Here is a 24,115-nt window from a genome sequence, read left to right as displayed (position 1 = left end):
TGATAGAAATAGACTTCGATTGAGCCAAGAAACATTGGAGGGCTGGAGAATTACTGATTAGTTGAAGCAAAACTATACTTTTGTTTGCAACATTTTCTTATATTTGTAGTGAAGTCTTTTGTCGCACTAACGCGGTATTATTTCGCTTTGCCGGAATCCGCAGGAAAATTCATTCTTAGTGAGCATCTCAACCAAGATCCACTAGAAGGGTATTTTGGAAAGCAGCGGATGAAAGGCGGCCGCAGCGATAATCCGTCTGCGGAGCAGTTTCTTCAAAATGCAACTTCCATCCGCTTGCAAGGATCTGTTGCGCAGGATCCTGTACGCGGAAACAGTAGCAGAAAGCGACTCCAGTATCAGAGCGAAGTCATCGACGATGCTCCCTTGCCCAAGCGACGAAAGTCACGAAAAGGAACCAATGCAGAATAGATTACGTCTATAATGACATGGCAGGGAGTATGTATGCATGTGTGCGTGAGTGTGTATTTATGCATTATTTTTGCGTGGCCAAATGCAATAACAACAACACTAGTGTCCAGCTTTTGAAAGGGACTTACGCAAACCTTTTGTTTTTCTAACAGTCAATTCCTTTTCTCTTTTGTGTCTTTCCAGCCAGCTTGATGTCAAGCCATAGCCACGAGAATGTATCCAAAGCGAAATAATATCCGTTAAAAGATTCTTTCCGTCTTCTGTCTGTGCAACTTCACCGAGAAGGATAATCCAACACCTACTCACTTCTCCGTCCTGAAGAACGCTGTCTAAAATTTTGTCCTTATAGCTAGTAGAGCCTTCATAGAATTTGCCAAGCAACTTCGCAGGCAGCTCCACCCGTACAACATTCTCAATACTGAGAAACAACCGAAATGCTTGGTCATTCACTTTCACTAACCCTCCTTTGTCCTGAAGATGCAGCCAGTGGGAAACAAATTCATCTAAAGACGCATACGTGTGATCATCTGAATTTGCTATAGAAACATCTGACGCAAAACTTCTGAGATATTTGGCGTAGCGGTTTGCCGATTGATTTGCCAATCGCTCGTATTTTCTAATTAAAGCGTGAACGACATATCCTCCGACGTAGTAGACTACATTTTCTTCTTCAGTGGTTATCTCAGGCGTCTGAGATGGGACTGTCGTAGCAGAGGCATCTTCTGTCTGGTTCTTTCGAAATTCTCTTTTCAAATGGAGTTGCAGCAATTCGTTGAACGCTTTACGGCTTATAATCTGGCTAAGAAGAGGATCGTCAAAGGGAAGTTTCACTGCGCTGTAAATTTCAGCCCAAATAGGCGGAATAACAGAGGTTCGAGCGGAGAAGAAGGAAGAGTAGGCATTTTCAACCTTCAAACTTGCTAACGGATTGATCTTCGAGCTGCTAATGCACTTGGACAATTGTTCGACGAGTGCGGAAGAAAATCGCTTCCAATTCGGGGATCCTTCAATGGACAGGAGCTTTTCGGCATGTTTCTTAAGTCGCTCGATACGCGAAGATGCTTTGGAAACAACGTCGTTGGCTAGAACCTCTCGCAAAGCGGAGGCAACGGTATCCATCTCGTGCGTAACAACCCTTGCTTCAAGAAAGTCACGTGATTACGGGGAGTTTCCAATCCCTCTCCCTATATTATCTATGCTCTGACCGTGGAGTTTCGAAGAACTTTCGCTTTCGATCACGTGGTACAAGAAACCCGGACAACGAGAGGAAACAACCACATGTGATAAACGAAATAATGTGCCTCTCGTCTAAAACAATCACAAATACGTTACAATAGCATGAAGCAAAACAACGTGCAACGTAACTACATGCACAGACCAAACTTTGTATCTTTACTCACTCTGTCTTGAACTCGACAATCATACGCAGATGATCAGATATTTCTTTCCAAGTTGCAAACACGCGCATTCCCGATCCTGAAATATCATTAGTTATGTCTTCAATAATATATCTCCCACTGCTATCTCTCATCAGTTCGGGATTGAGGACCTGACAGCCCGATATTCCTGGTAGAAGATTTTCACTATGCCACACGCAGTCCCGAATGTATTTTGACGTTATAAGAGTATATTCCAACCGAGGACTAATACCGCCATTGTCTCGGTGAAAACATCTACACATGAAGTTTGAGGTACAGTATAGACAGAGTCCGGGCTACTTACGCTTTACTACTGGATGGTTGTATGTCGCGAAGTAGTGAGGATTCAAACGGTGATCAGACCTGCCTTGTTTTTGCGCATGCCGAGAGAAAGTAAATACTTTAGACACGATTAATTAAACCTGTTTGTCATCTCCCCACGACCGTCACGGAAAATGGCGCAGACCAGAGCACTAGCGGATAAACGAGAGAATGCATCGGTTTGCTCAGAAGTACACCGCGCGCGCATATTTGGGATAGACTCTGTTTTTTCATCGCCCTTGGGAGGGCCTGGAACGTATCGACTCCTGTCACCAGAAACCTTGTCGGTGCAGCGAAAGGGCTTAGCATCCGATCCTACCCGAAATAGTTTGACTCATAAAGACATCTGGCTGACTTGTAAATTGTGCAACACCCATAACCTTGTAAATTAGAGAGGAGCGCCTGGCAGGGCGAGGCTACGGTAAACAATCATGATATCATGATTGCCATCATGCTCTGTTTCATAAAAATGCACAATTTTTTAGCCGATCGAATCGGGGTACCATACTACATCAGGCAAGGCGATCGAGGCAACGGGTATGTGCGCTTAGTCGCGAAGTAGTAATGTTTCAAACGATCATCAGACCTGCCTTGTTTTTGTGCATGCAGGGAGAAAGCATATACTCTAGGGACAATTCATTAAAGCTGTTTTTCGCCACTCCACAAATGCCGCGAAAAACGGCGCTGACCAGAGCACTAACGGATAACCGAGAGAATGCATTTGTTCACTCAGAAGCGTATACCGCGGCGCATATTTGAGATAAATTCTGTGTTTTTCATCGCCCTTGAGAGAGACTGGTGTTCATCGACTCTGTCACCAGAAACCTTGTAGGCGCAGATGAAGGGCTTAGCATCCTATCCTACCCGAAATAGTTCGACTCATAAAGACATACATGCATCTGGCTGACTTGTAAATTGTTCAACACCCATAACCTTGTCAATTAGGCAGAAAGGCCTGACAGGGCGAGGCTACAGTAAACAATCATGATATCATGATTGCCATCTTTCTCGGTGTCATAAAAATGCGTGATTTCTTTTCGGCCGATTGAATCGTGGTGCCATATACCGCTTCAGGCAAGGCGCAGCAACGGGTATGTTTGCTTCGCGAAGTAGTAAGGTTTCAAACGGTCATCAGACCTGCCTTGTTTTGGTGCATACAGAGAGAAAGTAGATATTTAGACACAATTAATTGAAAGCTGTTTATCGTTTCTCCACGAACGTAACGGAAAACGGCACAGACCAGAGCACTAGCGGATAAACGAGAGAGTGCATTGATCTTCTCAGAAAGGAACCGCTGCGCATATTTGAGACGGACTATGTTTTTTTCATCGCCCTTGCATGGGAGGGCCTCGTACGCATCGATTTCTGGTGTCGGAGCAGATGAAGGGCTAAGCATCCTATCCTACCCAAAATATTTCGACTCATAAAGACATCTGGCTGACTTGTAAATTGTTGAACACCTATGCATAACCAATTAGAGGGAAGGGCCTGGCAGAGCGAGGCTACGGTATATGCAAACGATCATGATATCATGATTGCTTTGTGTCACCCTCACGTCGTCTGCTTATTCGCTCGCCCGGAGTCGCCGGTAAGCAATCTTGCTCTGATTGTTTTTCAGCTTTCCTCTATGCAGTTAAGTAAAAACTTATTTTCTTCGGCGTTACGAGTCAAAAGAACGCGTTTTTTAACGGAGTCGTACGATACGACAGGAGCGCCAAATACGGGTCCACTGACTTTTTCAAAAGCGACTTCACCGTTTGTATCATTCTTTCCGCAGTGCCATTGCTCTGGGGATACTTAGGACTGCTAGTGTCGTGGTTAAATCCGTAACTCTGAGCAAACTTTTTGAAAGCGTCGGACGCAAATTGTGGTCCGTTGTCAGATCGTACTGTCTCCGGAATCCCATGTCTTGCAAAAATTGATTTCAGGTGCAGAATAACGCTCTCTGAGTCTGTCGACTCTAAGCGAGAAATTTCTGAGTATCTGGACAGGTAATCCACCACAAGTAGATACTGCTTTCCCCACAACTCGAAGAGGTCAGTTCCGGTGTCGCTGTTTTCAATAACGGCTCGGAACGGTTTCCTCGTGCTATCGAACATGTATCGCAGCCTTCGACCAGTTTTTTCACGTCAGAACTGATGGTAGGCCACCACATTGCTACTTTTACTCTCTCCTGGCATTTTCGGATACCCAAGTGTCCCACATGTACACGTTCGAGCATTTCGCGGCGAAGCGACTTTGGTATGACATGTTTGGCAACCGGCCTGCCGTTATTCCGGTGTATACGTGGGTTGATGACATTTTTTCATTTAATTTTAATGTAGACCACTGTGTGTGTTTAGGGCTGCAGCGGCAACAACCATCGCGTTCTTAGAATGTACCCGTTTTGGCCGCAGAATACCTTGCAAAGTAGGCCCGACAGCGTAATCGGCGCATATCATAAGATGTACCTGTTCCATGCATTCCGTGGTTTTACGGCACTGCGTACTCGCTTGCGACCAGGCAATGTGTTGCCGCCCGGAAGTACCGGTCAATTGACGTTTAGTTAACAACGTAAAAAAACCGCTACCCGCTGATCGCATAGAAGTGCAGACTGCGGATCCAGCGGGAGACCGAAGCAAACTCCGCTCTTGCCGCTATATTTACGTTGGAAAAACTATGTACATCCGATGGTGTGGGTACTGTACCCTTTTTGGTCGTAGAAAACGATTGCCGAGAGGCATTTACCGGTGGTGTAAATTTGCTGCGAAGCCGGATGTCGGCCGTGGAAAAGTAAAAAAGTAACCGGGAAAGGGACCTCGATCGCAATACTTTTGCCAGTATGATCAGAGGGAAAGGGTACGGCTTCCGGTGCAAGCGCACACAAGAAGTCGCCGAAAATGCGAATTTGATGAAGAGAGACTGAGTCGCGATCGAAGGAACAAACCACGACGAAAACGAAGTCAAGCTGCATTGGGAAGCGGTCGCACTTGCAAAGAACGCCTCCAATGGAGCGAGACCGGATCGAGAACGGTTTCAAAGTGGACGAAGTCAAACTGGATTGGGAAAGCGCGGTCGAACTTGCAATCAAAGCTTCCGATATATGGAGCCAGAGAACGGTTTCGAATTGGAAAAACAGCCCGAAACGTAAGCAGAAGAGAAGAAAACGGTAGATCACGTGACCGGCCAATTCCAAGATGGCGCCTGCAGAGGCAAAGATGACGTCTAGAAACGAAAACACGGCTTCGAAAGCGGTTTCGGCGCGAATAGGCGAAAGAAAAGGCTTCGAAGAGTAGAAAAATCGTCGCCGGGATTTCGAACGAAGCGCCGAAACGAGCGATTGCGGAGAAAAGCGCCGGTATCCCGAAAGGGGCCTCGAAGTCCGTCGAAAGTGGAAGGGTGTTCGGGAACACGTAAAAAAGCGACCCCGTCGTCGAGAGACTCGTCCGAAGGCCTTTCGAAATCGATCGATAATCGAGACCGCTCGAAAACGCCGTCTTCCGAGCGATTTCGGGCGAAAGCGAACGGTCGAACGGCTTCGCGGCGACGAAAGATCGTCGCTAGGCGCTCGAGCGGAGCCGAACGACGCGCCGTTGGCGGAAAAAAGGCCTTTTTCGATTTTTTAAGAAAGGGGCCCCGACGCGAAATGAGCGCGCCAGGTTATCTACATTTGGCCGAAAAGGGCGTCCGGAGTGCGAAAAGGCGCTCGGAAGCTTCGCTCCGGAGAAATCGGCGATCTCGCTGGACGCGGCCATCTTGGAAAAAAACATGGCGTACTTTCGTCTTTAGGGGTGCAGACTACCAATTTTACCCGGCTTCGCCCGGGTGGTTCATTTTTGATTCGATGAGAGGGGGACGGATGCATGATTCTTTTTATTAATTAATTAATAAACCTTCCTTAATGAGTAACGACATTTTCAAACATAATGTCGAAAAACGCGGCCGAAAAAAATGAATGTCCTTTTAACGATGGACGAAAACGGATGGAGGAAGTAGAACGCAAAGAAGAGAACTGAAAACAGTCAAACCTTTTTGGCCGAAGCCGCCTGCGGCTTCGAACGCTTGTTCTTCGGAGCCGCAGAAGCGACGGCAGAGGCCGTTTCGTCTTCCTTTTCTTTGTCCGAGAAGTCGAGAGCACGACGGGCCGGGGTCTGACAACGGTCAACTGCTGTTGTGGACGCTGAGGACGCGGCGGCGGCGCAGAAGGTCCTTGGGCGGCGGCGTCAGATTGTCGGAAGACGTCTAGGATGATCTTGTCTTTGCTGTAGGAAACGTCAAATTTTCCTGCGTTGAAGATGTCGTCCTCTTCGATGGTGGAGACGGGAGAGTTACCGATGATCGATAGTGCCGCAGAATTGGCGCGAAGTTCGATGCGCGGATCGGTGTCGTTTTGGAGAATGAGAAGCGCCGTGGCCTCGCGAGGGCAATCTGCGATGCGTGCTATGGTGCCGCAATTGGCGCAGCGAGCGTAGGGGCGAGGAGGTTCGACAGGAGGCGCTTTGCCTCGGGTGCAGAAGGAGCGAAATAAATGGTCGGTCAGAAAATCTGTTAAAATCGGTTAAGCGAGGTTTGAGACGGTTTATCGAGGTTAGATCGGGAAGTATAGGGAGGAACATTTAGAGTACCTCACGGTACACCACGTTCGTCGTTTTGGGAGATTCGGAGAAAACGTAAAGATTGTTTGGGGAGCTCACTCGTGAACAGGCAACGTAAAATTGACCGTGGGCAAAGCATTTCGTAGAGAGACACAGGCCTACCGTTTTGAGAGTTTGTCCTTGGGACTTGTTGATGGTCATGGCGAAAGATAGTCTAACTGGGAACTGCAAGCGCTTAAAAGAATCGGTCGTATCGGAGGGAATAAGCGGAATGCGGGGTATGAAGACACTCTCACCGGCGTATTGCCCCGTGCACAAAGTTGCCTCTATGACGTTGGGGCAGAGTCGAGTGACGGTCAGTTTCGTACCGTTGCACAGTTTAGGGGAGTCGATGTTGCGAAGAAGCATGATAGGTGCGCCGACTTTGAGTCGTAAAGTGTGCGAGGGCAGACCTGGCGGATTGAGGGAATTGAGAACTTCGGTCGGGTAGTTAACAGCGTCGTCAGGTTCTAGCGTCGTATCGACGGCTAAATAGACCTTTTCTTCTTCGGGTATGAGTTCGAGCATCGTCTCGTTCAGTTCCGTTACCTTATCGTTTCTCGGGGCGAGTATAGCTCTTTGTCCGAGCCAAGCGATGTCTTTGTATCTCTCGGAGAGTTGGGGAAAGACGAGTTCTACAAGTTCGTTGGCGGATTGGACAACTGTTCCACAAGGAATGTCGATGAGACCGTCTTGCGGATCGATCGGAATTTCGCCGTTGCCGATTTGCATGAGTAGATCTGCGTAGGCGCCGGACTGAGCGTCCCCGAACAGATGAGCTCTCATATTCGTTCTCAAACTGAGCGTGCGGACTTTGGGCCATAAAGTAGCGGAGGATTTCAGGCAGGCTGCGATTTCGTCGGCTTTCGTGCCTTTTGGTATTATCGGTAAGGTTTGCCTGAAGTCTCCTGCTAGTATGAGTGGCAAGCCTCCCATGACGGAATTGGTTTCGCGGATATCTCGTAGACTTCGATCTAGTGCTTCGAGAGCCTTTTTGTTGGCCATGGTGCACTCGTCCCATATAATGACTTTGGCCAAGCGTAGAAGTCTCGATCGCGCGGTGTTCTTTTGAATCGTGCAGGTAGGACGATCGTAGCGACAGATGTTGAGGGGTAGCTTAAAGACGGAATGAGCCGTTTTGCCGCCCGTTAGGAGTGTTGCGGCAATTCCGGAGGAGGCGACTGCGAGAGCTATTTCGCCTTGCGATCGAATTTTATCTAGAAAAACATTTAGAAGAAACGTCTTTCCGGTCCCTCCCGGAGCGTCGAGAAAAAGGATTGAGTTGCTCGCTCCTCGAGTAACGTAGGCGAGCAATTCGTCGTAGACTTCTGTTTGATCTGGTGTGAGAGAGCGCTCGTTTGTCGCGAGTCGTTCGTGCATCTCAGGGGTGTTATAGGAATATTCTGTGACCATTTCGCGAGGAAAATCGGCGGTTTGCTCTTGGGCGTGGTTGGGGGTGGGCAAACGATATTCTTCGAGCGGCTTTCCTCCGGGAAAAGAGAGCAATTTGTTTTCAATGTATATTAGAGCGCGATTGAAGATCGCGTCCGTGTACGGCAAAGTGTTGTCGTTTGCGCGTCTGCGAAGAGCCCGTAGGTAATCTTGCGTCATTGCTTCTTTGTGTCGTTCCCAAAGTTCGAGAAGATCGGAAATTTCGCACATGTGAAGCATGATAGCGAACATGTCGCGAATTTTGTGCGGGCGATCGGTTACAGTTGCCTCCGTCAGCGCGTGGTGCCAATGCTGATCGTCGGTTAGAAGGCCGCGTTCTTTGCATGCCTCGTGATAGGTATCGAAGACGGTGCCGTCGACAGTTCGTAAGTCTGCGAAGCAAGTGGGCCCTCGAACGTGAAGAAGAAGCAGTCGTAAAAGATAGCATTCGGTGTTTCTCGGGTGAAGGGTGTAGATGCGACCGAGTGTCGTGGATTCTCTGACGGTGGGATGTTCGGGTAAAATCCGACCTTGCTTTCTCTTTTGCCACTTTTTATCTACCCATCTGTAGTACCTGGGGACGTCGACGTAAAGAAGGGTCTTGGCAAAGTCGTCTCTGGCGCAAAGTGCGAAGAAGCCGGTTAGCGTTGTCTCGGGAGGAACCGCTGCACGGTTTTCGGCGTTTTGAGCGGTGAAAAGCGTTCTCTGCCCATTTTCTAGGTGGACTTGAAGTTGTTCGACTGCGGGAAAGTGGTCGTGGATTGGGAATTGCATTATTCGCCAAACGCTTTCGTTCGTACTAATGTATCTTGCCACCTGATATCGGGTTAATTCGTCGTTTCTGTATCTATTCTGCAGGCCGACCACGGCCTTATCCTTCCCTTTGTTCAGGTAGGCCATTAGGTACTTCAGTGCGCAAATGGACCTGCAGTACTCGACGTTTATGTGGGCGTCAAACGTTCGAGATAAAAATGGATTGTAAGGAACGACCCAACGGTTGTCGATGCGGAATCTTCCTAGAGTAGTTTCGACTCCACCGTCTTCCGGAGATCGTCGCCTGTAAAGCGGGTATCCGTTGAGAGAAGTCACGGTTTCGCGGAGAAACTGCCTGGGGTAGTGCTTGGTGCATTGTCCTTCTTTCATGCAGGGGGATCTGGGATTCAACTGTCCGCAAGGGCCGTGAATCATGTGTCTGGTCACAGTGGCAAAAAGTTCGGGGTCTTCGTTGGGATCGGGGAGCTCTGCGCTAATCACGCTGTCTATTTGCTCAGGACGTACTTTTTGCGCTAACCACAGGAGTAGGTGAACGTGAGGCAACCCTCGCTTTTGCCACTCTATGGTGTAGACGTGAGATCGTTTCTGGCCGAAAATGCACTTGGCGTCGATGAGGCCCATGAACTCTCGAACCTTCAGTCTGAAAACTCTGGCAATGAGATCGTGTCTATTCTTTGGCGTCTGGTTGGGATACAGCTCTGACGTTATTTCTTGCCAACGCGGATTGCAAGTCATGGTGATGAAGAAATCAGGCGCTCCGCCATGTTTAACGTATGTCATTGCATCTTGGCATTTCTCGTGCATGTATCGAGGCCCGCCAGTAAATGTAGAGGGAAGGACGACCAACTGTCCAACGTTGCGAGCGTCTCCGTCCGTCTCGACTGCGTCTCTCAAGGTCGTGTAATCGGCTGCGCGCAACTCTTCTTGCTGTACGCGCAAGAGATTCAAACGGTCGGTTTCGATTTTCGCGAACACGTCTACGATGAACTGGTGAGACAGTTCGCCTCCGCGCAGTAGAATGTTAAAGTCGTCTTCTCGGTGCATCAGTCTGAACGCGTAAAATTGGAGCATAGACATTTTCTTCGTCGATTGCTGGTTAGTCCGCGCATCTTTTTGGAAGCGAAGCAGATGATAACCGTCTTCGCCTCTGGGAAACAGTAGCGGATACTGGAGGGAATCGTAACATCTGTGCAGTTCGTTGATGCGCTTAATTCTGTGATCGCGATTGGACAGGACGATGTCGCGATAACCGGCCTGACCGTCGGGAATGAGAGCTGCGACGTCGTTCCCAGAAGGCGCATTGAAAGTCCGTTGATGCTCTCCTCGAGGAGTTCTTTCGGCTCGTATAACAACGCGATAATCGGGTGCGGTCGGGGTTCTCTGTTCGAGAGCCGTTTTAAATACGCGCACGTGTTCATTGTGCTCATGCAGCATGTCCTGAAGACGACCAATTGTGTGCCCGTTTAGCTGCGAATCGTGATCCCTCTGCCACGAAAGTCGCGCTTCCGCTTGCTCTCCGCGATCGTCGATAAAATAGGTTTGCACAAATTGCGGAGCACGGTCGTCTGTGCGAGTGAGAGGGCCTATGTAGTGATAGATTTGCCCCTGGACTTTGAAGGTGGGCATGAATCCTGGTTCGACCAACGTATGCGCTTGAAAAGAAGTCATCACAAAGCAGGAGTTGTAATTTCGTATTTTGCTTCGGAACTCTTTTGCGGAGGCTGTGTTTTGTGTAAGGAGCGTCCTCAACGGCTCAGGCGGAGAACCGAGCAGAGGAAGATCTACTTTGTTATTTGCGCAGCATATTTTACCTGGTTCAGAATGCAACTTTTTCGCCTTGCAGTGCTCGCACGTGGCAGACATCGAACCGATATTGGCTCCATCGAACGTGTCTCGCGGATTGTATCGAAAAGCGGGAAAATTCGGAAGTTGCACTACAGGCACTTCAACCGCTGCGTTTTCTTCAACCGCCGCGTTTTCTTCAACCCCCGCGTTTTCCTCCGGCTGATTCGGCAGCGGAGGCTCATGGGCTCGCGCGTCGATGTCCAAGGAATTAGGGGAGTGCTCGGAAACGAAATTTGCGGTGTCAGGTGTACCGTCGAAAAGGGTTGCTGAGACGTCTGTATTGGTGGCCTGAGTAGGTGCAGGTACACTGTGGGTTTGGGTGTGCAAACGGGCAGGCGGCTGTGCGGTAGTCGCGACAGATCGACTTGCAAAAGAAATGGTCGGGGACGCAGAAGAGGGCGTAACTTGAGGACGGACAGAAACAGTGGTGCTGGACGCTAAACTGCGAACTAATACGAAAGAGGAAGGAAAAGAGAAACTACGGGCTGTGTCGTTTGTACGAACGGACGATTCTCGATTTTCGAAACTCCGCTGGTTTGAGCGGCGGGAACTTTGAGAGTACGAGTGATTGGTGATGATCGGTGACCGACGGTTTCTGTCCAATGGCGAAGAAGAAAAATGATAGGAGTGGTCGTGCAAAACGAATAGACAAATTTCTAAAGTGGAGGAAGAGGAGTGGGAAGAATAGGAATGCTCGAAAGAAATAGCTTCTTCGTGAGGCTCTAAATTGGACGAAGAGAGGGAGTGGGAAGAATAGGAATGCTCAAAAGAAATGGATTGTTCGTGAGGCGCGACTTCGGAATCATCGTCTTCGTCCGACGTCTGCATCCGTGTTCTTTTAGGCGACGTAGGTGCGCCGCTTTCACTGCGACAGCGTTTTTCCTTTCTCGGCATTCTGAAAAATAGGAAACGATATTAACAGGCCCCGAATTTCAAAAGGGCGAGAACGCTAAAAAAGCGGCGACGAATTGAGCAACGATATCGAGCAGAAAAGCGACGCCGAGAGATCGAATTACGTGCGCGTGACGTATATCGGGAACGCGGACTGGGGAAATTCGACGAAATCGACGACGAATCGAGCGAAAAGACGTCGAGACCGAGACGCGAAGACTTCGCGAAAGAGGCGGTGATTACGTTAAATTGCACCGCGGCACGCAGGGAATCGCGATCTGAGAAACAAAAGAAATGAGAAAGGCGAATTCGGAACAGAACGAAAAACTCACGATCGGCGCTAGAAACGAAGCGCGAGAAAGCCACGACGACGAAAAAAGCGAAAAAGCGGCGAGATCCAACCGAGCAACGCGGCGAGAGAGAAGGAGGAGGAGGTCGCTTGTCAGGTGACGCAGGTAACGTCAGTGATGACGTCGAATCGAGGTGCCCCGAAAGGGGCCCCAGACGCCGGTCGAAAGTGGAAGGACGGTCGGGAAGACGTAAAATATCGGCCGCGTCGTCGAGAAGGCCGCAAAAAAGGCTTTCGAAATCGATCGATAATCGAGACCGCTCGAAAACGCCGTCTTCCGAGCGAGTTCGGGCGAAAGCGAACGGTCGAACGGCTTCGCGGCGACGAAAGATTGTCGCTAGGCGCTCGAGCGGAGCCGAACGACGCGCCGTTGGCGGAAAAAAGGCCTTTTCGATTTTTTAAGAAAGGGGCCCCGACGCGAAATGAGCGCGCCAGGTTATCTACATTTGGCCGAAAAGGGCGTCCGGAGTGCGAAAAGGCGCTCGGAAGCTTCGCTCCGGAGAAATCGGCGATCTCGATGGACGCGGCCATCTTGGAAAAAAACATGGCGTACTTTCGTCTTTAGGGGTGCAGACTAATTACCCGGCTTCGCCCGGGTGGTTTGTTTCTGTTTCGGAATAGGAAAAGAGTCAGACGTTCGTTAGAACCATAACTTCCTGTACGACTTCCGGTCCGTTCATGCGAACTGCCCTTGAGGCACCCGGTACCCGTTTTCGTGTTCGAAGCGACGCCGCGAGTAAAAGCGTTCCAAGTTACCGGGCACTCTTTTCAGGTCGGAGCAAGTGGCAGCGAATAGTCACTGCTAGTCGGAAGACAATAATTTGAAACCAGTTCGACAGATTTGTTTGGAAACCGCCAACCGTTATTCAATTGTCTGGCTCTCGCAACCGGTTGACCTTGCGTTGATTCGACATAACGTATTCAGAATGGTTCTGAGATTTGAGAATCTGTATTTTTTGCAAAACACAGTGTGGTTCTCAGTCCAATATGGCGTTACGAGTCAATCGGTAATCTGCGTGTCTGGTATAACCATGGATGCTTGGTCTAAGCGCCTAGGATGCCGGAAAGCGCATTTTCGCATCTAGAATGCAGGCATCGTTTTGGCTATTCCGTGGCCACCGAGAAACCGTGCAGTGAACTTTTAATTGAGGTCGAACAACGACATTCAAAATTCGGTAGGTCCATCGCGCACTTCTAATGTACCCGCTTCGGCTGCAGACTGCGTTCGATTCAAAGTTGATCTGACTGCGTAATCGGTGCATACACTGAGATGAACCCGTCCAATCTATTCCGCGGTTTCACGGCATTGCGAACCCGCTGCTACCAGTCCATTGCCGCCCGGAAGACGTTTAATTAATTAGCGATATTAAAAAACCGGTACCGGGCTGATCGCATAGAAGTGCAGACTCCTGTTGGAGCGATCTTACCAAAGCAAACGCTGCTTCTATCGCTAGGTACCGTGGAAAACTACGTACGCTACATTCGTTGGCGTGTGCACCCGTTTTGGCCGTAGAAACGATCGCTGAGCTGTGTTTAACGGTTGCGTAAATTTGCAGCGAGGATGGCTGGAAAAGTCGAAAATAAATCGGAAAAGGGGCCTCGATCAAGAGGAGTCGCTTTCGGAAATGTGATCAGAAGGGAAAACGACGGCGATTCCAGTGCAAGAGCACTGTTGAAATGGCTGAAAATGCCAATCGGAGAAAGTGAGTCGCGATCGAAGGAACAAACTGACTAAGACGAAAACGAAGTCAAACTGGATTGGGAAGCAGTCGAACTTTCAACTAACGCCTCCGACGGAGTGAAAGAACGGATTCGAAGTGAAAAATGAGCCCGAAACGCGAGCAAAGGAGAAGGAATCGCTAGATCACGTGACCCGCCAATTCTAAGATGGCGCGGGCAGGCAAAAATGACGTCTGGGGACGCAAAGACGGGTTGGAAAGCGGTTTGGGCGCTATTCGGCGAAAGAAACGGCTTCGAAGAGTGGAAAAATCGTCGCCGGGATTTCGAACTAAGCGCCGAAGCGAGCGATTACGGAGAAAATCGCCAGATCCCCGAAAGGGGCCTCGACGCCGGTCGAAAGTGGAAGGGTGTTTGGGAAGACGCGAAAAAGCGACCCCGTCGTCGAGAGTGTCGTCCGAAGGCCTTTCGAAATCGGTCGATAATCGCGAAGGCTCGAAAACGGAGCCTTCCGAGCGATTTCGGGCGAAAGCGAAGGGTCGAAAGGCTTCGCGGCGACGAAAGATCGTCGCGAGGCGTTCGAACGGAGCCGGACGATGCGCGGTGTACGAGAAAAGGGGATTTTTCGGCGGTCGCCGAAAGGGGGCCCCGACGCGAACCGAGCGCGCGAGGTTATCTACATTCGTCCGAAAAGCGCGCCGAGCGAGCGAAAGGGAGCCTCGGCCGCTCGGCTCAAGAGTAATAGGCGATTTCGTCGGGCGCGGCCATCTTGGAAAACATGGCGCACTCGGTTTTAGGGGTAGAGACTAGCTAACTACCCGGCTTCGCTCGGGTTTTTTCGGTCGGCGTTACTTATTGGCGTACGTGCAGACACGTGCAAGGGGCGCATTTCCGGGACCACTGCCAGGTCATTCGGCATCACTTCCGGCCCCTGAGAGAGAATTGTTTCCTTGGTACCCGATCTCGAAGCCCAAGCCACGGCAAGGGTAAGAGGGAGATCTGCTCGCAACGTCACCGGGCCTGTCCTGCAAGTCGATGTCACTCCCACAGGTCTCAAGAACCGTCTCGCTCGCAAAAGTCCGCCTAACAGTGTTGTCGCATTCGAAGCATTGCGCACGCAATATTTTCTGCAACTGAGAGGCATTCTCTAATCACTGTGACCCGGCTTGAGAAGCACAATCGCGCCCAACACCGGTTTCGCATTTGACGCATTGTGCCTACATAGGAGAGTACACGTGAGATACCCGCTCCACCGTCATTATGCTACGATTTTCTGACTGTTGACTTTTTAGCAGTGTTCACGGACTTGCAGTAATACAATTCGACAGCTACCCACCGACTTCATTGCCTGCCACTCTCCACTCGTCGTCGTACGTATGATTTCACTTCAATGCAGACCATGTTAGCGGAAGTAAAACCCGCTCCCACTGCGATAGATTGTAAAAAGAAGAGACAGGTACTGCCATCCCAGTAAAAGAACAAAGCAAGTATTGTCGGTGTATGCGAAATACGCCATGTTTTTGAAAGCATTGCGGAATGCCCGTTGTGTACCTTCGCTCCGAGTCAAAATTACACTTCAAGTCGCATTTGTGCAAAAAGATTGCGATTAGCTGTCGTTTACGGACTCGAATTAATTAAATTTGACTGCTACCCGCCGACTTCACTTCCTGCCGCTGCCTACTCGCCGTAGCACGTATGATCGCAAATGAATGCAGACAGTGTTATCCGCAAAAAAAAACCGCTCCCACTGCGATTAATTTATTAATTGTCGAAAAGAAGAGGCAGGTGATGGCAGCGGCCCTATTGAACGGACAAAGCAAGTATTGTTCGCATTTGCGAAATACCCGTTTGAGGTGCCCATCAAATGTCCAATTTGATCCATGCACACAGCTTATTTATTTTGAAGGCATTGCGGAAAGACCATTGTGTAACTTAATTAGCTCCGAATCGAAATTTTAGTGAAAGTCGCATTTATACAAAAAAAATTGCGTTTAACTGTCGTTTACGTGCACGCGTTAATTAAATTTGACAGCTACCAGACGACTTTACTGCCTGCAACTCGACGTCGTACGAATGTTAGCCGAAGTAAAACCCGCTCCCAATGGGCATTGTTCGTATTTGCGAAATGCCCAGTTTGAGGTGCCCATCAAAAACGTACAGTTTTATCCATGCCCACAGTTTTTGATTTAGAAGGCATTGCGGAATGCCCGTTGTGTACCCGATGTCGAAGATGCATGGTGCGTGCGAACTTCGAAAACGTAGAGAAGAACGCGGTTTCGTCGCAAAGAGAGCGAAGAAACAGCTTCGAGGCATCGATTAATGAGCGTGGAAAGTTCGCGAGGAGCGCGCAAGTAAGCGATCACCTAGAAAAGAGCGGGATTCCCGGAAGGGGCCTCGACGCCGTTCGAAAGTGGAAGGCGACTCAGAGAGACGCGAAAAAGCGGCCCTGCTCGCGAGAGAGTCGTCCGAGCGGTTTTCGAAATCGATCGAGGAGGAAGACGGCGCGCACTCGTCGAAAACGGAGCATCGCGGGCGTTTTCGGCGCGAACGGAAGAGCGAAAACGCTTCGAATCGGCGAACGATCGCCGTCCGAACTTCGATCGAAGCGCGAAAGCGCCCGATTCGGTCGAAATTCGACGATTTCCGAAAGGGGCCCCGACGAATTCGGAGCGCGGTACGTCGTCACGAATCGTCCGCAGAGTCGCGCGAGCGCGGCGATTTCGCGACGCGAAGCGATCCGGCGGAGGAGTTCGCGGCCGAAAGCGGGCGCGGCCATCGCGTCCAAGATGGCCGCTTCGCTATTAGTGCAGCAGACTAGCTGACTACCCGGCTTCGCCCGGGTGTGGTTTTAAATTTATTACTTACTTACTGGCGTACGTGTCGGAGTTACCCAGGCACGGGGAGGTCCGTACGCCACGTGGCCCAAAAATGTTGGCCTCTTTCGAGGCGTAGGATAAGGTAGGTTGGGGTTAGGGAAGGGGAAGGGGAGGTCCCGCTAAAGCACTTCGTGATAGACTACGTTTGCTGTTCTGGGAGATTCTGTTAGGACGTACAAATTAGTAGGAGAACTTACACGCGAGCAGGCGACGTAGAATTGGCCGTGAGAAAAGCATTTGGTCTGAAGACTGAGACCAACCGTTTTCAATGTCTGTCCCTGCGACTTGTTTATCGTCATTGCAAAGGACAGCCTGACGGGAAACTGCAGTCTCTTGAACGGAACAGTGGAATCAGAAGGAATTAGAGGGATGCGCGGAATAAATACACTCTCGCCTGCGTACTGTCCAGTGCAAATTGTCGCCTCGATAACGTTGGGGCAGAGTCGGGTGACGGTCAACTTTGTTCCGTTGCACAGTTTCGGGGCGTCGATATTTCGCAGAAGCATAATAGGCGCACCGACTTTTAGAGCTAAGGTGTACGCAGGAAGACCGGGGGGATTCAGGGAATTAAGAACTTCCGTGGGATAGTTGACTGCATCGTCTGGTTCTATCAACGGCGAGATAAACTTTTTCGTTGTCTGGTATGAGCTGGAGCATAGTGTCGTTTATTTGATTGACGGCGTCATTTCGAGGAGCGAGAATGGCGCGTTCGCCAAGCCAGGCGGTGTCTTTGTATCGCTCGTGAAGTTGAGGGAAAACGGCTTGTATGAGTTCGTTAGGTGATTGGACTACGGTGCCGCAAGGTACGTTGATAAGACCGTCTTCAGGGCCAGTGGGAATTGTTCCATTGCCGATTTCCAAGAGTAATTCTGCATAAGAGCCTGACTCGCGGTCTCCGTACAGATGAACTCTCATGTTCGTTGTCAAACGCATAGTTCGGACTTTAGGCCAAATGGAGCGCGAGTATTTGAGGCATGCGGCGATCTCGTCGGCCTTTGTTCCTTTTGGTATCACCGGTAGCATTTGTCGGAAGTCTCCTGCCAGTATTAGAGGCAGACCTCCCATGAGTGTGTCGTTGTTGCGAATATCTCGAAGGAATCTGTCTAATGCCTCAAGAGCTTTTTTGTTCGCCATGGTGCATTCGTCCCACACAACGACTTTGGCGAGGGAGAGAAGTCGCGATCGCGCGGTGTTCTTCTGAATGGTGCAAGTGGGACGGTCGTAACGACTGATGTCTAAAGGAGTTTAAAAACAAAGTGGGCCGTCTTGCCGCCAGTGAGGAGAGTTGCTGCGATTCCCGAAGAAGCTACTGCGAGAGCGATTTCGCCTTGCGATCGTATTTTGTCAAGGAAAAGATTGAGCAAGTAGGTTTTTCCTGTTCCTCCTGGCGCATCGAGGAAAATGATGGAATCGTTGGGACCTTGAACGACGTAAGCAAGTAATTCTTCGTAAATTTGTCTTTGGTCTTCGGTGAGGGAGTGTTCGTTTCGTGTGAGTCGCTCTTGCATTTCAGCGGTGTTATAAAAGTATTCAGCAGCAATTTCTCTAGGAAGGCTGTCGTCTTCTTGTTCAGAAGAGCGATCAGGACTGGGCAAATGGTAATCGCTGAGAGGTTTTCCTCCAGGAAACGAAAGGAGCTTGTTCTCGATGCAAAGTAAAGCTCGGTTGAAAATTGCGTCAGTGTACGGTAGCGTGTCGCCGTTTGCGCGTCTGCGAAGAGTTCGGAGGAAATCTTGGGCCATCGCTTCTTTGTGTTGTTCCCATAAACGAAGAGGATCGGAAATTTCGCACATGTGAAGCATGATGGCAAACATGTCGCGAATTTTGTAAGGACGATCGGTGACGGTTGCTTCTGTGAGTGCGAGGTGCCAATGCTGATCGTCGGCCAAAAGTCCGCGTTCCCGGCACGCTTCGGCGTAGGTGTCAAAAATGGTACCATCTACTGTTCTTAAGTCTGCAAAAGACGTCGGTCCTCGAACGTGAAGCAAAAGAAGTCGCAAAAGATAGCATTCGGTGTTTCTGGGATGCACCGTGTAAATGCGTCCTAAAGTTGTTGACTTTCTAATGCCGTCAGTTTCGGGCACGAGGTGACCTTGTATTCTTCTCTGCCACTTTTTTTTCACCCATCTGTAGTATCGTGGAACGTCGATGTATAGTAGAGTTTTGGCGAAGTTGTCAGTAGCGCAGAGCTCGAAGAAACCGGTTAGCGTCGTAGATGGAGGTTCTGCTGCACGGTCCGGAGCGTTCTGAACGTTAAACAGCGTTCTCTGGCCGTTTTCCAGATGAACATGAAGTTGTTCGACTGCTGGAAAGTGGTCGTGAATGGGAAACTGAAGCATGCGCCAAACGCCTTCGTTTGTACTAATGTATCTCGCTATTTGGTACCGCGTGATTTCGTCGTTCCTGTGCCGATTTGCTAAGCTAACGACAGCTTTGTCTTTGCCCTTGTTCAAGTAGGCCATGAGGTACTTCAGCGCGCAAATGGACCTGCAGTATTCGACGTTCACGTGGCAGCCGAAAGTGCGAGATAGAAATGGACTGTACGGAATGACCCACCTGTTGTCAACGTGAAATCTGCCTATGGTCGTTTCTATTCCGCCGTCTTCTGGAGATCGACGTCGGTATAGGGGATAACCGTTGAGCGATGTGATGGTCTCGCGCAAAAACTCTCTAGGATAATGTTTGGTGCATTGGCCGTCTTTCATGCAAGGAGATCTGCGATTGAGTTGGCCGCAAGGTCCGTGGATCATGTGCTTGGTTATTGTTGCGAAAAGTTCTGGGTCTTCGTTGGGGTCGGGAAGTTCGGCGCTTATGATGCTGTCTATTTGATCGGGACGAATTTTTTCTACCATCCAAGAGAGACAGTGTACGTGAGGTAGGCCGCGCTTTTGCCACTCGATCGTGTACACGTGGCACCGTTTGATGCCGTAAATGTGTTGCGTGTCCACCAGGTACAAGGACCTTTGAACAATCAAACGGAAAACTCTTGCTATGAGATCGTGCCGATCTTTTGGTGATTGTCCGGGAAAGAGTTCGCTCGTAATTTCCGGCCAATTTGGATTGCAGGTCATGGTTATGAATAAATCGGGAGCTCCGTGATGCTTGACGTACGTCATTGCGTCTTGGCACTTTTCGTGCATGTATCGGGGTCCTCCGGTAAATGACGACGGCAACACGACCAATTGACCGACGTTGCTCACGTCGCCGTCAGTTTCGACTGCATCTCTTAGGGCCGTGTAGGAGGCAGCACGAAGTTGTTCTTGATTTGTGCGCATGTGGTTTAGTCTGTCAGTTTCTATTTTCGCAAAAACGTCGACAATGAACTGGTGAGACAATTCGCCTGCACGTAGAAGAATGTTAAAGTCGCCGTCGCGCTGCATGATTCGAAATGCGTAAAATTGAAGCATTGACATTTTTTTCTCGATGATTCGATTCGTTTTCGAATCCTTTTGTCGGCACAATATTGTGTATCCGTCTTCGCCTCTCGGAAAAAGAAGCGGGTATTGCAACGAATCATAAGATCTGTGAATTTCGGTAATGCGTTTTATTGTATCATCTCTATTGGAAAGGACGATGTCGCGATATCCTTCTTGACCTTCGGGTAAAATTGCAGCAACGTCGTTGCCAGATGGCGCATTGAACGTTCGTTGATGTTGGCCTCGGGGAACTCTGTCGGCGCGAATAACGACACGATAGTCAGGCATGTCTGGTGTTCGCTGATCGAGCGCGGTTTTCAAAATGCGAACGTGCTCGTTGTGTTGGTGGAGCATGTCTTGTAGGTGAAGGGTGGTCCCTATTTAGCTGCGATTCTCGGTCCGTTTGCCAAGATAATCTGGCGTCGGCTTGTTGACCACGATCGTCTATGAAGTATACTTGGACGAATTGGGGTTGCTGTTCAGCTGCAGGAGTGAGAGGTCCGATATTATGGTAAATTTGCCCTTGAACTTTAAAGGTGGGCATGAATCCGGGCTCGACTACAGTGTGCGCTTGAAATGACGTCATAACAAAGCATGAATTGTACGTGCGAATTTTGTTTCTGAATTCTTTCGCTGGTGGTGTGTTGGTCGTGAGAAGAGCGCGTAACGGCTCGGGAGGAGGACCAAGCAAAGGAACGTCAACTTTGCCGTTTGCGCAACAAATTCCCGGAGGTTCGGTTGGCCACTTCTTTGCATTGCAGTGAAGGCAGGTAGCTGACATTGAACCTGTGCGTGCGCCATCGTACAGATTTCGCGGGTTATAATGAAATGCGGGATAGTTTGGGAGAGGTACGGGTACGTCGTGTACTTCTGCACGCTCGTTAGGTATTGGTGCGGGTGGGTGAACGTCTTGAGCGGTGTCTTCCGCCGATTGAATGGGCAAAGACTGGACGATATTAACCTGATCTGTCGCAAATTCGCGCGTGTCTGCATCATTCGCTGTAGGGGCAGGTTGTTCGCTATTGCTTGGTGACAGTGGGGGCGGGAGGTCTCTATTTTGTACCATTGTTACCATATCACACGGAATCTGCGTTGCTTGATGCGGTAAACGCTCTGCACTTCTGGCTGTGTTGCTTGTCTGTTCAGCGAGAATGGCAGCTGCTGATGAGTTACGCGAGAAAGGAGATTCTGTTGAGATGGGCAAAATAGTTGATGAAGGAAGACGTGGTAAAAGACTTGAGGCGCTTAAGAAGGACACAGTGAGAAGGGAATTACTGGGTGCACCAGGGGAAAGAACAGATTGGAAAACGTGTGAATGGGAAGGGATTAGGGGGCGGCGATCTGTGGAAGAGTCGGAAAGCAATTCAGCGGTGGCGGGCGTCGTAGAGGAAAGATCAGAGGAGTGAACTGCATATGAATGGTCTCTTGTGTCTCGTGATGAGGATCTCGCTGTACGCATTCTTTTCGCATGGCGAGAAACCTCGGCATTGTCGGTGACGTTCTTTCTCTTCCGGGGCATTGCGAATTGACGGTAAATCTAGGAGAGAGATTTTTTCGCTTTGCCTGAGTTTATCTGTTGTTTCTGTTGTTTTGGCTTTTCTGGGTTTTTTTTGGTTTTTTGGGATAATAAGTAGTCCGGCCGCAGGGCACGGACTAAAACGTCGAGTGTCTGTGAAATCTAAAGAAAAGCGGAATTAAACTTCTGCTACGGAACAAAGCAATGTCGAAATACTCACTGAGCGACAGTCGACCGAACGCGATCGACTCTTCGAGAGTGGAGAATCGAAACGTTTGAAAAGAGAACGTTTCGAAAAACAAAACTACGCCAGAGCAATCAACGATCAGGGAGACGGGAATAAATAAAGTACCAATGAGCGCCACGGCTTCTCGCGACGGCAATTCCGACGAAAATGGGAATTGGCGAAGAATCGGCGTCGAAACGGCTCGTACAGATATCGTCGCGAGACCGTCGAAAATGCCAAGATGGCGGCGATAGGGAAAAGGACGTGGACGTGGCGAATTCACCGGAGAGATGACGACGGGGCGATGAAATCGTCGTCAGCAACGTTCGAACGCCGAGAACAGAACGTTCGAGAGACCTTTGCGGCACAGAGAACGATCGGGGAACGCGTAAATGCATGCGAGCAATTCACCGATAGGCTATTCTCGCTTGCAACGGAGCGAGAAGACAGTTTAGAGAGCGACTGAGACCGAAAAACACGGAGGAGAAGCCGAGAAGAGCCGAAACGGACACGCAAAAAAGACAATGGCTGTTACCCGTATAAGCGACGGAATGCAAGATGGTGCGGGATTTTCTCGATGACGTCAGCGAGGAAAACAGTGCGAGAAAGCGATTTCGGGACTTCGCGAACGAAAGGGCTTCGCGGCATCGACAAATCGCTTTCGGAAGCGGAAACGACTGGCGGAAGTGGGCGATTTCATAGAAAAAAGACGATTTCCCGGAAAGGGGCCTCGATCGGCAATCGAAAGTGGAAGGGTGTTCAGGACAACGCGATAAATCGACGCTGTCGTCGAGAAAGTCGTCCGCGCGCGGTTCGAAATCGATGGATCGCGAAAATCGCCCAAAAGGGAGCTTCGCGGACGTTTTCGGCGCGATTCGAAGATCGAAAACGCTTCGTGGTGTCGAATGATCGCTCTCGGCACTTCGAACGAAGCGAAACGACGCCGGAATCGCTCGAAAATCGACGATTTCCGAAAGGGGCCCCGACGAAATCGAAGCCCACCACGCGGTACTCGTCCTTTCGCAAAATTCGCTCGCGAAGGGACGTCGTCTTCCGAAGCGATCCGACGGAGGAGTTCGCGAACAAAGTCGGCACGTGACCATTCTACAAAGGATGGCGCGTATGCTTTTAAAAAGTGGTAGAGACTAGCTAATTACCCGGCTTCGCCCGGGTGGTTCGTTTCTGTTTCGGAGAAGGAAAAGAGTCAGACGTTCGTTAGAACCATAACTTCCTGTACGACTTCCGGTCCGTTCATGCGAACTGCCCTTGAGTAAAAGCGTTCCAAGTTACCGGGCACTCTTTTCAGGTCGGAGCAAGTGGCAGCGAATAGTCACTGCTAGTCGGAAGACAATAATTTGAAACCAGTTCGACAGATTTGTTTGGAACCCGCCAACCGTTATTCAATTGTCTGGCTCTCGCAACCGGTTGACCTTGCGTTGATTCGACATAACGTATTCAGAATGGTTCTGAGATTTGAGAATCTGTATTTTTTGCAAAACACAGTGTGGTTCTCAGTCCAATCGGTAATCTGCGTGTCTGGTATAACCATGGATGCTTGGTCTAAGCAGGGATACTAGACAATAGGGATAAGAAACGCGCGCATGGCCTATTGTAACGTCATAATACATGCGTGACTCGGCACGCCCCCCTCCACGTCCGTTTGAACTCTCTTAAGTAATTCCCCGATTTCTCGAAATCCAAAAGCTCGAGAGCAAGTGAATAATTTTGGCAAGGTTGCAAAATGTTTTTGCAACATTCTCGAAAGTCGTTTTAAAGCAAAACGATGATGTCCTATAGACGATTTCGACCCGTTTCCCTACAGCACCCCATCACCGTGACTTTGTGCAATTGTTATGATCGTTCTAGAGGTTTTCAGAACCCCAAAGTTCATTTAAATTGTTGACAATATACCTCAAAGTGCAACTGTATTGCCCAAAATCATTACTGGTTTCTAACCGTCAAAATCGAGACGATTTTCTGCTAAGCACCTCTATTGGCAAATTGCAAAATTGCCTTTAATCTGGTGATTAGGAATGACAGACGATCTTGGGCAGGACAGTTGCACTTTGACGTTTATAGTCTAATATTCGAATAGACTTTGGGGATCTAAAATCCTTTCAAACAATCATAACAATTGCACAAAGTCGCGTGCTGAAGAGAAACGGGGCAAAATCGTCGTAGGCAGCCTCGTTTGATAAAAACGACAAAAGGAAATTAATTCGTAGTCAGTTCCAAACCTTGCCAAAATATTAGAAGGCTCTGCAGCTTTCAGATTTGGAGATATCGATAATTATTTGACAGAGGTCCAAGTGGTGAAGGGGCGTGGCGTGTCA

The 24,115-nt window shown here is 49.5% G+C and overlaps 2 protein-coding genes across 2 annotated transcripts; both read right to left on the bottom strand.

Annotated features, from left to right (window-relative positions):
- Positions 1 to 1,825: 1,825 nt before the first annotated feature.
- LOC136196267 (uncharacterized) lies at positions 1,826 to 17,758 on the bottom strand. The gene is made up of 6 exons (XM_065985793.1): positions 17,200 to 17,758; positions 17,011 to 17,153; positions 16,822 to 16,956; positions 7,039 to 11,119; positions 6,480 to 6,692; positions 1,826 to 1,995 (listed from the first exon to the last, which is right to left on the bottom strand). The coding sequence occupies exons 1-6, from the start codon at positions 17,756 to 17,758 to the stop codon at positions 1,826 to 1,828; spliced, it is 5,301 nt and encodes a 1,766-aa protein (XP_065841865.1).
- LOC136195790 (uncharacterized) lies at positions 17,759 to 22,307 on the bottom strand. The gene is made up of 4 exons (XM_065985255.1): positions 22,194 to 22,307; positions 21,909 to 22,139; positions 21,777 to 21,860; positions 17,759 to 21,718 (listed from the first exon to the last, which is right to left on the bottom strand). The coding sequence occupies exon 4, from the start codon at positions 20,392 to 20,394 to the stop codon at positions 17,860 to 17,862; it is 2,535 nt and encodes an 844-aa protein (XP_065841327.1). The 5' UTR covers positions 20,395 to 21,718; positions 21,777 to 21,860; positions 21,909 to 22,139; positions 22,194 to 22,307; the 3' UTR covers positions 17,759 to 17,859.
- Between the last annotated feature and the right edge of the window lie 1,808 nt (positions 22,308 to 24,115).

This window comes from Oscarella lobularis, chromosome 15 (assembly GCF_947507565.1).
Source record: "Oscarella lobularis chromosome 15, ooOscLobu1.1, whole genome shotgun sequence".
NCBI classification, from domain to species: Eukaryota; Metazoa; Porifera; class Homoscleromorpha; order Homosclerophorida; family Oscarellidae; genus Oscarella; species Oscarella lobularis.
This window is presented reverse-complemented; position numbering and strand designations above follow the sequence as displayed.

Bases quoted from the DNA above. Each gene is read 5' to 3' on its own strand.
- LOC136196267 (XM_065985793.1), bottom strand. From the start codon at position 17,758: ATGGCGAACAAAAAAGCTCTTGAGGCATTAGACAGATTCCTTCGAGAT. The intron at 6,693-7,038 runs GTGAGAGTGTCT...CGATTTTAACAG, and splicing joins GTGCACGGGGCAATACGCCG to ATTTTCTGACCGACCATTTA. The intron at 1,996-6,479 runs GTAACTCTCCCG...ATCTTCTACCAG, and splicing joins TGCGGCACTATCGATCATCG to GAATATCGGGCTGTCAGGTC.
- LOC136195790 (XM_065985255.1), bottom strand. From the start codon at position 20,394: ATGCTCCACCAACACAACGAGCACGTTCGCATTTTGAAAACCGCGCTC.